Here is a 15,957-nt window from a genome sequence, read left to right as displayed (position 1 = left end):
ATTCCACGATTCCACGCGGGATGACTCGTGAATTTCCATATTGTCAGCCATCCCAGATGTGATGAATGTTTCTCCTGGTATAATATATAAATCTGGTACTCCTTAGTCACAGTGATACCTTGAAAAACTTTCTCAAGTCTGACTAGAGAAAGTGACGGCGGTAAAGACAGGTCCACCAGTGGATCGCGGCCCTGGGCCGTGAAGGACCATGAACGACCAATGCATATCGATACCTAGAGCAAGCTAGCGCCAAAGCTAGACCAGATCGATCGCTCAAGACCGAACCGATGCGGCGGAACAACTAGGAGCAACTAGGAGCGCCTCACACCCCCTTACACCTCGTGAATCATTAGTCACTACAAGCTCTCAGAGGCTATGTGGGGAAGGATCGACAATAATATCCCGAACACCACCTAGTATCCTCTCCTTTCAGAAACCCATAGGGCCAATGAGTACTTGAGGATGGAGTAGTAAAAGAATTAAAATCTGCAAGTCTCTCTTTTGGTTTTTATTCAGCTCTCACAGAAATTCCAAATCCACGCGCTATCCAGGTCCGGCCCGTACAGCCCGCACCCCTCGTGCAGAACGCACTCGAGTCAGGTTCAGCCTGGTTCGCAACAAACTCGCATATCCAGCAATGATTACCGACGCGTATCCATTGGATGGGATGCACCTCCATTAGATCGAAGTAGGTTTTCGTGTAACCTTTACCTGCACGCAAGTCACTGATCATTAACAGAAAAGCATCCCAAAAGTAAGACATAAGGCCCATGTTGTCATGGGAATGTGCCAAGTCTGGGGGCCCGCCCGTCAGCCCGCTCCGGTTTGACGTATACTTTTCACAAACCTGCAGCGATCGGCTAGTGGGTTGGACATTCTTATCCTGCCAACCTCCCCCCTTCTCTGCTGGGTCCGATGTAGGGCGCTGATTCGTGTAATACCAGCTGTACCCAGCTGCATGAAAGCGTCACCCCAACCTTGAGCCTTTTCCACCCCCCCTTCTCGTATATAGCCCCCTTCAGGTCTTATCAGGTGTGCCTGAATTTTCGACCCTTTTTTTTGTCTGACCGACTGTATTATCATTCCGTGGCATCATGGCTTATGAAAACCAAGGCCTGATGGGCATGCCAAAGCAGTTTGTGCTGTGCTTTGATGGTACCGGAAACAAATTCGCTGGTGATGAGTCGGATAGCAATGTGCTCAAAATCTTTCGCGTAAGTGAGACTGCAAGCCAAGGTTTGAGCCCATGCTAAGAAGTTGCAGATGCTTGACCGCAGCAAGAGTCACCAGTATCATTACTACCAGCCGGGAATTGGCACATATGTGACCTCAAAGTCGCTGACTAGCCATGGTCGAATCCAACGTATCAAGTCCGCCTATCAAAAGGCCAAGGACTCGGCGGTCGGGTCTTCCTTTGACGAGCATGTCATGGGTGGATACAAGTTCCTGATGCGATACTATTCCCCTGGCGATGAGATCTTCTTCATTGGGTTTAGTCGTGGTTCATACATCGCACGATTCCTAGCAGAGATGCTAGACTATATCGGTCTCCTCGAAGCAGGAAACGAGGAGCTGGTCCGCTTTGCATGGAAGACATTCGCCAAATGGCAGCAGCGGTCCGACGACTCGGAAGAAGAGCGCGAAGAAAAGAAGAAGCTCTTCGCCTACATGAAAGCTTTCCGTGAAACGTTCAGTCGCCCCATCTCGCGTATCCGTTTCATGGGTCTTTTCGACACCGTCAACAGTGTGCCGCGCTTCGAGTCCGCTTGGATGCAGCGCACCAAGTTCCCCTACACGGCACGCAGTTCAGCTAAAGTGATTCGCCATGCCGTGGGTATTGACGAGCGTCGCGCGAAGTTCCGCCAGGATCTGATTTCTGGCGTGCGTCCAAAGGAGAAGAAGAAACACCGCCGTCGCCCCCATTTGCCCACCAACCACCTGCACCTCTTCCACCCGGATCACAAAGAGAAGCCCCAGGAGGAAGCCCCAGACAACGTTCCTGTCATTCAAATCAATGACAACCCCGAGCAGGAACAGCAGGATGGAGATAAGGCCGAGCCTGAATTCAATACTCCCAGATATGGGCCCAGCACTGGAGAGACATACTACCACACCGGGCGCCGTGCCTCGCACCACCAAATCCCACACACACCTTCACAACCATCCTCCCGCGCCGGTAGTGAACGTGGGACAATGAAGCCTAACAAATACCGCGCACCCTCTCCCCGACGCAGCCTCGCAGTGCCCAAAGCGTCAATGGATGATCTCCGCTCAGTGCGAAGCAAAGAGTCTTTCCACAGCGGGCACTCCAACACCCTCTCAGTGCAAATCCCCGCCATAGAAGTCGATTCAAGCGACGACGAAGACGACCAAGACATCCACGAGGTCTGGTTCCCAGGCTGCCACGCAGACATTGGCGGTGGATGGACGCTCTCGGACGGCGAGTCATGGGCGCTCAGCCACGCGCCGCTCGTGTGGATGACACAGGAAGCGCAAAAGGCCGGACTCGAGCTCGATGAGCGCAAGATGAAACAGTTCCAGTGTCTGGAGGAGTACGACGGTGATTACAGCCCCATCCGGGAAGAAATTAATGCCGGACGGCCGAGTCGGTGCGTTGAGCCTCATGCTGAAAACGATGATACTTTCCGTTCCATCCCTGATGAGAAAGAGCGCACTGCTGCGAGTCGCGACTTCTGGCATGCGCTGCATACTTCAAGTACGAAGGGGTTGCTGCATGACTGTCTGTTGTTCAACCAGGGTATTCCTGCTATGTCGGTTATCACGTGGCGCATTATGGAATGGCTCCCATTCCGTCGTATGGATCTGCAGCCTGATGGGTCGTGGAAGCCGATTAGTTGGCCTTTGCCTCGTGGTGAGGTGCGGGATGTTCCGCTTGATGCTGAGCTTCACGTTTCTGCTATCCGGCGTATGCAGGCGGATCCCAAATACCGTCCTGGTAATGTGATTGTTGGTGGTGGTGGTCGTGGTATACGTGTTGCACCAGAGGAGTACGGTATGGGTGAGTGGGTGGTGTTCAAGCACGAAGGTGATCTGGTGCGGGAGACTTATGTCCGCAAGAACATCTCTAAGTGCAAGGAGGGTGAGGAAGAAACCAACCATTGAGATATCCCTGTTCTTCTTTTTCTCTCCTTTGTTTATATGCCATTGACTTGGCCTTTTTTTCTATACTGTCTAATAGCTAATTGGGAGGAATTGTGTTAAATGTTAAATGCTATATATTCTTACGCAACCTCATAGAATGGAGCCCTGGAGGTAGTATCGGAATAGTCAGAAATAAATATGAGAGCATGTCTTGTTGTATTCCCATTTCAAGAGACTTTTCACATGATTTACTTATTCTATGATTAGCTTAGATTAACTAAAATGAATCCATTACATACATGTACCTCCCCCGGCCCGAGTACATTGTAGTGCCCCCGGAGCAATTGTCCACCGGAACTGGCCATTTGGGAAGACAGCTTGGGATCAAATGGATTCAGTCTGCGGATTAGATACTTTGGTGATCTGGAGGCGAAGAAAGAAGCGATAATCTCTTCGGTGGAATCCCCCTCAGTTGAGACATGGAAACGCGGGTTACGGATGCCGAGTTGGGAGGCCGCACGCCCGTTGCGGAATCCCGAAGAGAGGGCTTGGATCTAGGTTATCGGGAAAATATAATATATGCATATTGTTGATGGTAAACTCGTTCTATAATCTCGAAGTCAAATGCAGAGATCGCCCCGGTAGTGTGCCACGAAATACCATTTTGCTTCTGATCAACATTCACAAACTTCATGACTATGAACGGAACCAATGGAGTAAACGGCCATGGCGCCAATGACCCAATTGTTAACAACTACCTCATTAACGGCCATTCCACCAACGGCGTACACATAAATGGCACAGACGGTGCGGAGGAAAACGGCCCAAGTGGTGTGTCAACCACTGAGGTCCATTACAATGGGCAGATTCCGATCGCAATTTGCGGTATGGCATGTCGCCTCCCCGGGGTTTGGCGACCCCAGATGAACTTTGGGACTTCCTTCTTGCAAAGAAAGACGCTCGATGTCGCGTTCCAGAGTCGCGCTATAACATCGACTCATACTACTCGGACACGAAAAAGCCAGGCACTGTCTCGACCGAGTATGGATACTTCCTCGATGAGAGTGTCGAGATCGGGGCATTGGGTATGTCATTTTTCACCATGGCGCGAAGCGAAGTAGAGCGTGCCGATCCCCAACAACGGTTGATGCTTGAAGTGGCTCGCGAGGCTTTCGAGGATGCTGGTGTGACACAGTGGCGAGGTAAGAAGATCGGTACTTACATTGGTAACTTCGGAGAAGACTGGCTGGAGATGCTTGGGCGCGAAACCCAGCCCTGGGGAATTCATCGTATCTCCGGTGCCGGTGACTTCGTCGTCGCCAATCGTCTATCTTACGAATATGATCTCCGAGGCCCAAGGTATGATGTTTTATAAATACACGAACCCAACCTTGGAAGTAGAGATGGGCTGACATGATTGGAAAATATGACAATTCGCACAGCTTGTTCGTCTGCTTTAGTAGCTCTGAACGAAGCATGTGCAGCAATTAGCAGAGGTGATTGTGAATCTGCTCTGGTGGGTGGTGTCAATCTCATCCTCGCTCCTGGTATGTCGATGGCTATGCAGGAGCAAGGAGTCTTGTCCAGCGATGGCTCGTGTAAGACATTCTCTTCTGATTCCAATGGGTATGCCCGAGGAGAGGCTGTCACGGCCATCTTTATCAAGCCCTTGGCCCATGCCATCCGTGATGGCAACCCAATTCAAGCTGTCGTGAGATCCACATCTCATAACGTAGACGGAAAGACCCCAACACTATCCCAACCTAGCACAGATGTGCAAGAAGCCTTGATGAGGAGGGCTTACGAGTTTGGAGGCATCACTGATTTCTCAAAAACTGCTATGGTTGAGTGTCACGGAACCGGTACGCCGGCGGGTGACCCCATCGAGACAAGAGCGGTCGCCCGTGTCTTTGGAGATAAGGGTGTGTACGTCGGCTCTATCAAACCCAATCTCGGACATACCGAAGCCGCATCTGGTCTTGTATCTCTCTTAAAGATGGTAAAGGCACTCCAATATCGCACCATCCCGCCGAATATCAAATTCACTGTTAGATAATGGCTATAGTCCCAGTTTTTGTCCCCTCAACGTGAAATATGTCACGGACTGTAAAAGGAATAATAGTTACTCTGTCTCTGAAGGCCCGAAATTGTCTACAGATGTAACCATACAGGAATGTTGCCTCCCGGTCTGGTATGCTAGGTATTGCAGGCATACTAGTACCTGCTAAAACGTCGTAAGCAGCAGTATGTTTGACTTTATCCTCTTCATTCGCCACGATACAGTGGGCCGCGAGGGAAAATGGCACTTCTAAAATAGATCTCTCACTTAACTGACTGGGTGAAGCAATCCATTGGATTTCCCCTAAACTATCAACTACTACCAACTACCTACATGTAGGTATCTACTTGAAAATATGTAAACTTGTCCATTGTCTAGAGCTTCAGAGTCGTAATTTTTCTACGGCCAATTTTACTGAGAGATATAAGATTGATATGATAGTATGATAGTATGATAGTATGATATATCGACAATATCGAAGACATAATAGGGGATCAGCTCATTTATCGGCTTAATTGTCATAATCAATCATGTCCCACTGCTTGGGCTGGCTTATCACCTCCTGCAAATCTTCCATGGCACCCCTCAGATCATCTAGCCCGACATGCAAGGCCACGTCGATGTAATCCTTTGTCCACAGTCCCGGCGAGCCACGAGGATATTGTGACCTGAACCCTACAAACCGCTGAGCGCGCTTTGACATTGTCTTCGCGGTATCCAGTGTAACAATCAAAGGCTGCGCTTCAGGTGGAGTCAAAAAACTCGGGACAACAGTGAGCTGGATGCATTTCCTCTCTTCTTGTGTCTTATTCTCGCCCATCCCGTGGATAACCTTGCCGCCAATGAGGAGGACATCGCCCTTCTTCATTTCCACTGGAATTGTCTGGCTCATGTTGCCGCGCTGGTGGAAGGGCCACTTGTTGCTTCCTGGAATGATGCGCGTTGCACCGTTCTCGTCCTTGGAGTCACTGAACGCGAAGAGAAAACTAATTTTGGCCTCTGTGCCGTCGGGTCCGAGCATGGCGTATGGTGGGTAGGATGTCATGTCGCGATGTAACACCTGCCCTGGCTGGGGAGCTGCCGCATGGAGGGTTGAGGCTGTAGATAGCCAGTAGTCTCCGTTGTGTCCGCCTTCGGTGAAGCATCGTCTGCAGATGTCGTGAATGAAGTTATTTTCAATAACGCGCTCGCGGAATGTAGCGCTGTGATTAATGAGGTCGCCTGCACGCTTTGTATTCGGGCCATGGAAGGCTGCGAGGTCTTCATGAGGAATCAGTGTTCCTCTTTGAACGGAATAGAGGCGTTTCTCCAGTTCACTGGTGACTCGGTCCGCCTCCTCTGGGGTGAGCATTCCTTTCAGGATGACGGCACCACTCTCCTTCCAATGCTTAAATACTTCGTCCAGTGGTGCGCCAGCTGGTACCTCCACGAGTTGGAGTCCATTAGGGATGGCAGTTTGAGGAACGTCCGTAGGAACTCGCCACATGGTTGAAAATCGACGCAACTAGATAGATAGCAGGGGAACTAGGATGTCTCAGCTCGATCAATGTGAGTTGAAAGCCCACCGGCGTTGATACGATATTAGCTGGATGACCTCTCATAAGTGTTGGGCGTCTAGACTTTTCAATACAAAGAGCGTTGTTAGCCTCGGATCCCGTCCATTATTAGCTTCGGGTTGCGGAATCCGATCGCGAGGACCATTTGCCCTTGATGAAATAAGCGCTTTCAAGGCACAGCAATCAATGGTGATTGCAATATCCTAAAAGAATGACAATGGACTGGGGAAACATGGGGAAAAGAAGTTGCATTCATGCTTCAACGTTCGTGTCCAGATTTTCTGTGTGATCCTATAGCAATCGTAGGGCACATTGGTGTAGACTCGAACGAATATGGAGATATTTCGGAATGTTTTGGAAAGATATCGGCTTGATGGATACATTAAACATTAAACAGACTCGGTATGAATACATAAGACTTTATAGAATTGAACAATTCAACTCGGACTAGTCCTCAAAGCGCTGGTTCCCAAGTCCCCGGCCCTGCAGGTTTATCTCATCCAGGAACATTGAACTCACCAAACCCAGTGCACTCAGGCCTGTCATCACATAGAATATTGTGTGGAAGCACTTCAGATAGACACCTAATACCTGGCCCAGCGTTGATATAGGAACATGTAGTGATCGCAAAGAGCCAATGAAGCTCACAGACTTGGAAGCATCTTTTAGAGGCGCCAAGGCTCCCGTCAGCTCAAGTGTAGTATCAGTGACAGCCCTCGAGAAAACATTGTTGAAAATTGACGAAGATATAGTGAGGCCGACAAGACCACCAAACATGCGAATAGTTGAAAACTGCCCAATAGCTAAGCCTGTGTCATCAACATTCTTCACGCTCGCTTGCATCGGAAGAATGTTAAGGCGTAATAGCGCAACTCCCTGACCCCAGATAATAGGAAGCCCGTAACACATAGATGCTGAAGACCCTACTTCGAAGAGGGCTAGCAAGCCGGATCCTAGCGTAAGGATGACCCACGAAAGTCGTAAAACCCACACATAACCTCCAAAAAATGGTACTAGCATCATCGAGACGGCTGCCACTAAGACGCTAATAATCGAGGTAGGCAATAGGTATACGGCCGATGATATTGCGTTTTGGAGCTCTACAGCTTGGTAGAGTAAGGGCAAGTATTGTAAGAGGGAGACTAGCACCGCGCCATGGAGGAAGCCTCCTAGTAAAGTCACGTTTCCGGTCTTCGAGTGGAAAATACGATGAGGAACGATAGGATCTGTAGGCTTTCCCTCGTAGAAGCCAAAAGCGACGAGCGCCGCCAGTCCTAAGAATAGTGGAAGGAGAGTCTGCCAGGAGGCCCATGGATATAAAGAGCCCGCCCAACTCATCGGAATAACTAAAATCGAGATTCCGATGATGAAGAGCGCTATGCCAATCCAGTCGAGACGCTTTAAATTTCCAACGAGCGTGGAATCGAGCGGAATAGGGCGAAGTTTGAGGAAGATGACAACCAAAGGTGTCCCAATTCCGAGCCATGGGAGGTTGATCCATCCGATCCACCTCCAGGAGGCATACGTGGAAAATAGCGCCCCGACGGTAGGACCCATGATATTACCCACGGCCGACGGAATGGCCATTAAGCCTAGATATGTCGAGCGTTCCTCTAGTGTTGTCATATCTGCGAGGATCACCTGCACCAAGACGTCGATTCCGCCACCACCGAGACCCTGGAGGACTCGCCCAACAATTATGGTCCCCATATTTTGCGCCGTGGCAAAGACGATGGAACCGATGAAGAATAATCCAATGGATATATAAAGAGGGGGTTTGCGACCGAACTCGTTGGAGATGCTGGCCCAAACTGGTTGCATTACTAGACCACAAAGAGTATAGGCCAGATTTGCCCAGAATGACTCTAGACTCGAGGCCTTTAGATCACCAGCAATGGTCTAGTGATAGGGATGAGTAGGGCAGCACGCGAATGGGAATAGACGCCATGGCTCACTGGAAGGGCAATGCTTAGGCATGTTGCATCCAACTGGAACACGAAAAGACTCGCTGCGAGTCCTATGAACGCGAGCTTGAAGGAAAGCGACTTTGGCTTTTTGGTCGTTGATTCAGCATCATCCTTCTCATTTTGCTCTGTTGGGGAGTATGTATCCCTGATCTCAGTCACTTTCTCCACGCCATGTACTTCCAAGTTTTCTTCCAATCTCGGTCTGTCTGGAATAGCAGAGATCTCGGTAGTTGGGCCGGAGGTGGCCTCGGAATGGATCATAGTGCTTCCCGAGCAGATTGACTATGGCACAAGTACCCAAGGGGAGAGACAGGAGATTTGAGAGATTGATTGAGTACAAGGTAATGGGTGGACAAGAGTACCTATAGGGATAACATTGGACAGAATCCGAATTTCCCTTTGTCGGGATATTAGTTCTTCCGGCTGGTGCCTATATAAAGATTCTGGACTGGACTTTCTTTGTTCATACGCGAGATTGAGAGCTGAGACCGGGACGGGGGCCGGGGGCCGCACGTGTGGACGTAAGCATCCATGATGCTAATGCACCTACAATCCCGAGGTCGCCGATTGGATACATAGAACTAGTACGTACTGCGGAGTAAAAGGATTGGAAATATTAGCTCCAGTATGTGGCTCCCACACGTCGGGACGGCCCAGCCCATCCGAGTCCGCTTCTAGATGATCCACATTCCAGGCACTAAGTACTGCAGCCTTTACCTAGACACGCATTTTACTACCTACATAGGTATAGATCGCACTATAAATACCCTTGGGTTACTTTTCGGCTTCCCCAGCCTATACCCTGCCATTGTTGAGAATTCTTATTTCTTTTATTGTATGGCTTTATGCTCCATCAGGCCCAGCTGCTTACCTTCCAGCATTGACTTATTCTACAGCCATAGCTTAGTTAGTGGCTATACATATGACTTGTCTGCGTAAGCCAGTATTGCTTAGGATTACCCCCAACGTGCAGGATACATGGATGATAGCGAATACTGATATTTCGGAAGTCAACATAGGGTTTATGCCTTACAGTAAATCGACCATTTTGTAGGGCTGAGTGGATATGTGTGGCGGGGTTCTGACTACGTGTCCAGTCCTTGGCTATTACCAACTAAAGGAAAAAGAAGTGATAAGAAAAATCAAGGAGAGAGGGGTAACTACATGCATGTATGTAAGTGCCGGGGGGGTCCACGGGTGGGGGGAGGATTTATACCGGGATGAGAGGACGATCCACTTTGGCCCCCGACAAACTGGAGGGTGTGACATTTTCGTCTTAAGAACCGAGTTCCAACCTTCGACTCTTCAATGACTAGATTTCAAAGATGCCAAAGGATACTGGCAGAGATGACTACATGGGTAAGAATATTTCCGACATCGTGAGGAAGTCAACTGATGGACATAGCAGTGTGTGACCAGTGCCAGATCAGGAAAATCCGCTGCAGCAGAGATAAACCAACGTGCACGAATTGTGAGCGTCTCGGCTTACAATGTGAGTGGTCTGGTCAAGGTAAAAAGTGTAACCAGACAACTCTTCTGTATGTGCTTCCCGAATACCCACATAATGACCATCCTAGTTGATTATGCAAAGAAACCACCCGATTTTGGGAATGGGTAGTCACCTACAACACCTAGAGGTGAGTTAAGCATTAATAACCAACTACCTAGGACATATTGTTGAATGCCATAGAATTCCGTGGCGGAAACTAGAATGTCATTGAATCGGCTCTTCGGGGCCTCGTCGATCGCCTTGCCTCCACTCACCATGCACTCGGGCAGTTCATCGAGACCTACGCCAAATTTTTCTCCTCGAGAGTTGTCACAGTGCATATCTCCTCAGCAGTTATCTCCCCAGCATTTCTCAAGCTCACCAAACAAGCCTATATATAGCCGACTTCCTTGGCGGTTTCTTTCGGGTCACGATAATGAGAGATGCTTTGGTCCAACGTCTCTCGAGTAAATCATGCTCAACATTAAGGATGCCCTGTTTGAAATCCCTGGGGTGGAGAGCAACGCCATAGAGGAATGCGTTCTGCATGCTCAACAAAAGATTGACCTCCTCGTTGCCCAGGGAGAAGATAAATATATGGGAGAGATGTCGCTGCCTACAGAACCTCCATTTGCCATCTTGGATGTTATGATTGAGACGTACATTGGGAGTATGAATCAATATTTCCCAATCTGGACAAAGAACGGGTTCAAACAGATGGCCACCAGACTGAGAGAGTCCTCATCGTCTGAGCGGGATATGGCCTCCATCATCTGCTACAACAATCTCATTCTCATCGCGATGTCAGCGGAATCACTTTGCGCTCACCAGCGGGACCATGATCAGTCAAAGGGGGCCCGTAGAACTTCGTCAATTGACACGGACATCATCGCAGGCTTTTTGGCCAATGCGAAACGAGCTATCCGAAATATCGACCAACTTGTCTCACCTCGTCTCCTCAATATCCAGGCACTACTATCTCTTGTATGTCTTCCATATTTCCAACCCCAAACTTCGCCAATGACTTTACTGGCAGCAAAAAGCACATAGTAGCGCATGAACACCTGTCTATAGGGCAGACTGAGACGCTTTTTGTTCTGGCTGCCCGCTGTGCCAAATCCATCGGCATCAATCAATGGCATTGCTCTGGGGGCCAATTTGGTGAAGATGATGTTGAACAAAGACACAAAATCTCGAAATGTCTCTACATTCTCGACAAGGAGATTTGCCGAAATAGCGGCCTTGTCGCAAGCAAAGGAGAAAGGATATGCTGATTCGATCAAAATTATGAAGGGTCATCCGTCTGGTCCAGCGATAACGAATTTACTGTACCAGGTAGTTGTACATGTTGATCAACCGCAAGATGATCGAGCATGGGAATACCCAGCACCACGGCAGGCATTGAAACCAGAGCCCCTGTTAGATGAGCTTGAGCTACACGAAATCCTCGGGGTCAGCCCGCAGCATTCGACAAACGATATACAGCTTATCCTCAAGGAGCTCGATCAATTTAGCTTTTTGGCTCAAGCCCAGGCTAAGCAGGTTTTTGCATCCCCTACCTTTACTTCATGGATGGCGTCAACACAACCCACGAGCCTCCTCGTATATGGGAACTTTGCTGATTCCGGCCCAGGTCGTATTACTCCACTCTCCATCTTGTGCGCAATGCTCGCCCTGCAACTTCGCCGTAACAGCAATGCAGAGAGCAAGCCAACCATAATATTGCATTATTTCTGCGGCCTTCACGGGTCCCGTCATAACCGAGTGGACTCTCTTGTCGGACCCAATGGGCTCATACGCTCGTTCCTCGCTCAACTTCTCCAAATGGGTCGGCGTTTCAATCTCGATTTCATCAATACAACAGATTTCGTCCACCAGCTAGAAGCTCACAATATTCAAAAGCTGTGTTCCACTTTTCTTGAGCTCATCGAACAGCTCTCTCGCAAGGCTACCATTATATGTATACTGGACGGACTCAGTGAGTTTACCTTGCAGCAGTTCAAGGACGAGCTGGTGGATGTGGTTCACATTTTGAACCGCTTGGTGACACACCGGACCCTCCACCCGAACTTCAAACTCCTCTGCACGACTCTACTTGCTCGAGACAGGTTATTCGATCAACAATTAAACGTGGAATATCCTCTTCAATTACAACATGCAATAGAAGATGCAGACGAGCCCGCGTTCACGGACAGGGCATTCGAAAACCTGACGTCGCAGACTGATCGACTCGACCATTTTCGCATGCGAATGCGAATGAACTAAGCTGCCGAGCAGGCAAATCGCTACTCCGATTCAGATTCGGAGTCAGATTCTGATTGGTGATGATTTAAGCTTTCCGTTATATACCCACAATTCTAGCAATTGCGGATGGTTTGAGCCACCGGGAGTAATTGATACCTAGTTATATAGATAAGGGGGTGGAATGGCTGAGTAATCGCAGCTGCTCAGTGCCTCTAAAATCCATGTAAGAGACATAGTATATATAACTTGTTGATCTAAGGGTGTTGCTAAGGGATAATCCAAAGCTGATAATATGATCTTAAACCTCAGACGCATATCAGATCCGGGGTCATCGGGATGCATGCATATAGCTGGACGCCGTTATCTTGCATGCATATCCGCTCGCATTCTTATCATAGGCTAGATGCCAAGGAATGATGGGTGAAAACTCGATTTGTTTCCCGCCTTCTTAATGCTATTGTAATAGAGTTTAGGTTGGTTCAAGAAACCGGCAGGTCAACGTAGATGTATATCCAACGTGAGATTTTAGCGTGGGACGCCTAAGCCCATATATATATCCGATCAGAAGATACCCGCAGGAGATCAAGTATTATTCCGAAAAACAATCCAAAAATCTGTACTTCTACAGTGCAGTCTTTCGTGTTATCCACAATGTCCTCAACCAAGAAATACACAGCCCAAGACCTCAAAGCCTTCCTCGATGGCACATTTATCGGTGATCCCACCGAAGCGCGTTCCTTCTGTGAACAACACATGAATCCCAAACTAGTCCGGGTCGCTGCCGGAGGTGATCGAACAGATTTCGAGCGGGGAGTGGAGAAAGTCGGATTTTTCCGCGCGAACTGCAAGAAATGGGATGCTGAAGTGAAGTTCTTCGCACAGGATGGGAATAAGATCGCCGCACGGTTGATCGTATATATTGCGGTTGGGGAGGATCCTGAAAAGAAGATGGAGCTGATGCTCATGGCGGAGCTTGATGAGGCGGGACGTTTTTTAAATCTTTGGGAGCAAGCTACTGATTATCTTGGTGGAGAGGAATAATGGTTATGGATAGTGGGAACGTTGGCTATATTGATAATTATCCTACCAAGTTGAATGCAAGGGTGTGTGGATGTTGTCATTGAAAACAACGGTTCTTGATCGGAGGACACAGATCGTCAATTGCGATAGAGTAAAGTGACATGGCCTTAGAGGCCTGTTCAACGACTTCTATATCAAAAAATGTGATGTTCGGTTTCGGTATCATTGTAAGAAAGAGCACAAATTAAGAAGAGAACCCCCAATTTATGTCCATGTGTACTGGCCGTCGAAAGCATTTTTGCAACTGAATCTAGTTTACTTCGTACACAGTTAGTGCTCAATAGAACCAAAGACGGCAGGGCCAGTATGGACACTGTCCGAATTTCACGTGCCGGTCAACTTCCGACGCTAAGACGCGGCCCCCAAAAGCTTTGTCAATCACTTGACCCACAATTTCATCAAATGCCGAAGTTCCTTACGGGAGTATGGGGGCAATACTAGGCCTTTCTCACTATCACTCCGACAAGACTAGTCACGGCAACACATTCGCTGGGCATCGGGCTACAAAAAAATAATTCACCCTGAGCGGAGGGTGTTTTTAGGTGAAATTTTGTGTATTTTGAACTGCCATTCTGCCTTCGGTAGGATGGTCGAGAAATGGGCGTTGAAGATGCCTGAGGAGTTGATGAAACTGTTCCTTTCCTTGATATTGGTATATCCTCGTTGTGGAAGGTAGAAATAGATCACGCAGAAGGCCATCCAGATCCCCATTGGGGACAGTTTCGCAAGAATTAGACATTTAGAAAGACCCCTCTAGAAATAACCTGAACCCAAAAAGCCATGTAAAATTGTTGTATGTCATGCATGAAGTCACTAGTTTAAAATCGGATCTTTTATCCTAGAAAGTCATAGATATATCAAGTCAAAGTATATATATACCTAGTATATATATAGGTTTAATGACATATCTCTGAGTAAAATATCTAATGTTAATAGCTGGTAGCTAAGAATAGTTACTATCTGATAGAACCAAAAACAATGGTTAAGATCCATACTAGATACTACATCATCGAGACAAAATAAAGGTGAAAAAAATAGTTGAAGAGAAAAAAGAAAAAGGCCAAGAGGCTCTAAGAGATCGACGATCATCACGTTGAAATGTTGAACGTTGACATTCTGGGCCTTGGCTTCTCCTGTGTTCTTCAAACCTTTTTTTTTTCCTTTTCCACATCCTTGACCTCACCACTTTATCTCTCCCAGGAAAACTTCTGTTTTCCTTTCACTTGGCAGGTCCAAGAGTTTCCTCATTTACTCTATGCCATGATGCGAGGGTAAATCTCCCTTACCCCCCCTTTTTTTTCTCTCTCTCTCTCTTATTTCTTTACACATCATGGAGTCACAACCTGAAGCGATGCGCCGTCAACCCGGGATCAACTCCGGGGTTGTTCCCGAGAGTAAGGAGGACGTCATGATCGGGTTTTCACAGGCACCATCCCGGACACGATCCCCTTTGGCCCGATCGCATCTCCGCTCCCGATCACTGGCTGGAATCCCGGGCATGCCGTCTATGACGCGCGCATATTCCTCCCCAGGGCTGGACTCCCAGGGTCGTTATATCTTCGTCAATGGCCGCGGGGCACCAATCGACGCAAAAAGATACCCCCTACAAATGCGCCCTGACGATTACGTCGACCGCATGGGCTCCCTCAATATCTCAGAAACCATCTCCGAGAACGCAGAATTAGAAACCATTCCCAAATCGCCTTCACAATCAGCTTCATCTCCTATCCTGATGCCGCAGAATTTCCCCCGCATCGGTCGCCTGCGTCCAACTTCACCCCTTCCTTTCCAGACCCCTATCAGCCCCTCCTTACATTCCTCACCCATTCTGGGCTCCAAATACAACGAATCTTACCCTGGCCAGTCTGGCTCCGTGTCGTCCATTTCCGTCCCCTCAACCCCGACCAGCCTTCGCTCCCGAAGCCCTAGCATTTCGTCCCTGGAAACAATCCCCGACATCCCTGACGCTGAGAATGAGGCCCTCGAGGAAGAACGCATCGCGCAGTTGAAAGAAGCGGCTGATGCAGCCGACGCGGCAACTACTGCCAACCGGCGGCGTGGCGCATCCGATGTGCCCAGCTCATTCACCACCATGCGCGGGGGATCAGGCGGATATACAGTTCGGAGCGATAAGCGCAAGCGATGGAGTGTCTGTGGTGCCGAGCGACGGCAGGATCTCGATCTGGAGACCATCTGGGAAGACTGAAGAAGTGTTTCCCCAGTCCCATACACGAGTCCACCCGATCTCCACGCCTCGTCTACTACAACCAAGCACCCCTTGTGCTCCCAAATTTGTCCCGTAGTGGGGTTGATCTCTACTACTTCTTTTATCGGCTTTCCTTTACTCGGTGGCGCTTTGCTCCATTCTCTGACTTTCCTTGATACCCTTCCATTACCTCCGACTCGTACATATCCTTTCGCAGTCATGTTTTTCATTTCAAAAAGCGCGTTCGTCATGGA

General features: G+C 48.7%; 7 protein-coding genes across 7 annotated transcripts; 5 read left to right on the top strand and 2 right to left on the bottom strand.

The window, feature by feature from the left end:
- Positions 1-1,094: 1,094 nt before the first annotated feature.
- Positions 1,095-3,123, top strand: N7455_002171 (T6SS phospholipase effector Tle1-like catalytic domain-containing protein; the record flags this gene model as incomplete). Its single annotated transcript, XM_040951003.2, has 2 exons — positions 1,095-1,214; positions 1,264-3,123. The coding sequence occupies 2 exons, from the start codon at positions 1,095-1,097 to the stop codon at positions 3,121-3,123; spliced, it is 1,980 nt and encodes a 659-aa protein (XP_040818341.2).
- A 677-nt stretch (positions 3,124-3,800) lies between these two features.
- Positions 3,801-5,158, top strand: N7455_002170 (beta-ketoacyl [acyl carrier protein] synthase domain-containing protein; the record flags this gene model as incomplete). Its single annotated transcript, XM_065604235.1, has 3 exons — positions 3,801-3,909; positions 3,969-4,461; positions 4,594-5,158. The coding sequence occupies 3 exons, from the start codon at positions 3,801-3,803 to the stop codon at positions 5,156-5,158; spliced, it is 1,167 nt and encodes a 388-aa protein (XP_065462726.1).
- Positions 5,159-5,672: 514 nt separating this feature from the next.
- N7455_002169 (monooxygenase sphC) lies at positions 5,673-6,647 on the bottom strand (the record flags this gene model as incomplete). Its single annotated transcript, XM_040951962.2, has 1 exon — positions 5,673-6,647. The coding sequence occupies one exon, from the start codon at positions 6,645-6,647 to the stop codon at positions 5,673-5,675; it is 975 nt and encodes a 324-aa protein (XP_040817752.2).
- Positions 6,648-7,164: 517 nt separating this feature from the next.
- Positions 7,165-8,945, bottom strand: N7455_002168 (MFS-type transporter sphD; the record flags this gene model as incomplete). The annotated part of the gene is made up of 2 exons (XM_065604234.1): positions 7,165-8,616; positions 8,673-8,945. The coding sequence occupies 2 exons, from the start codon at positions 8,943-8,945 to the stop codon at positions 7,165-7,167; spliced, it is 1,725 nt and encodes a 574-aa protein (XP_065462725.1).
- Positions 8,946-10,647: 1,702 nt separating this feature from the next.
- On the top strand, positions 10,648-12,438 carry N7455_002167 (uncharacterized protein; the record flags this gene model as incomplete). Its single annotated transcript, XM_065604233.1, has 2 exons — positions 10,648-11,157; positions 11,248-12,438. 2 exons carry the CDS (start codon positions 10,648-10,650, stop codon positions 12,436-12,438), a joined length of 1,701 nt encoding a protein of 566 aa, XP_065462724.1.
- Positions 12,439-13,068: 630 nt separating this feature from the next.
- Positions 13,069-13,458, top strand: N7455_002166 (uncharacterized protein; the record flags this gene model as incomplete). Its single annotated transcript, XM_040951525.2, has 1 exon — positions 13,069-13,458. One exon carries the CDS (start codon positions 13,069-13,071, stop codon positions 13,456-13,458), a length of 390 nt encoding a protein of 129 aa, XP_040818312.1.
- Positions 13,459-14,827: 1,369 nt separating this feature from the next.
- On the top strand, positions 14,828-15,703 carry N7455_002165 (uncharacterized protein; the record flags this gene model as incomplete). The annotated part of the gene is made up of 1 exon (XM_040951927.2): positions 14,828-15,703. The coding sequence occupies one exon, from the start codon at positions 14,828-14,830 to the stop codon at positions 15,701-15,703; it is 876 nt and encodes a 291-aa protein (XP_040818185.1).
- Between the last annotated feature and the right edge of the window lie 254 nt (positions 15,704-15,957).

This window comes from Penicillium solitum (genome assembly GCF_028829755.1).
Source record: "Penicillium solitum strain IBT 25940 chromosome Unknown utg000001l_segment0_segment0, whole genome shotgun sequence".
NCBI classification, from domain to species: domain Eukaryota; kingdom Fungi; phylum Ascomycota; class Eurotiomycetes; order Eurotiales; family Aspergillaceae; genus Penicillium; species Penicillium solitum.
The sequence above is the reverse complement of the archived record's forward strand: the minus strand, read 5'-3'. Positions and strand labels throughout refer to the sequence as shown.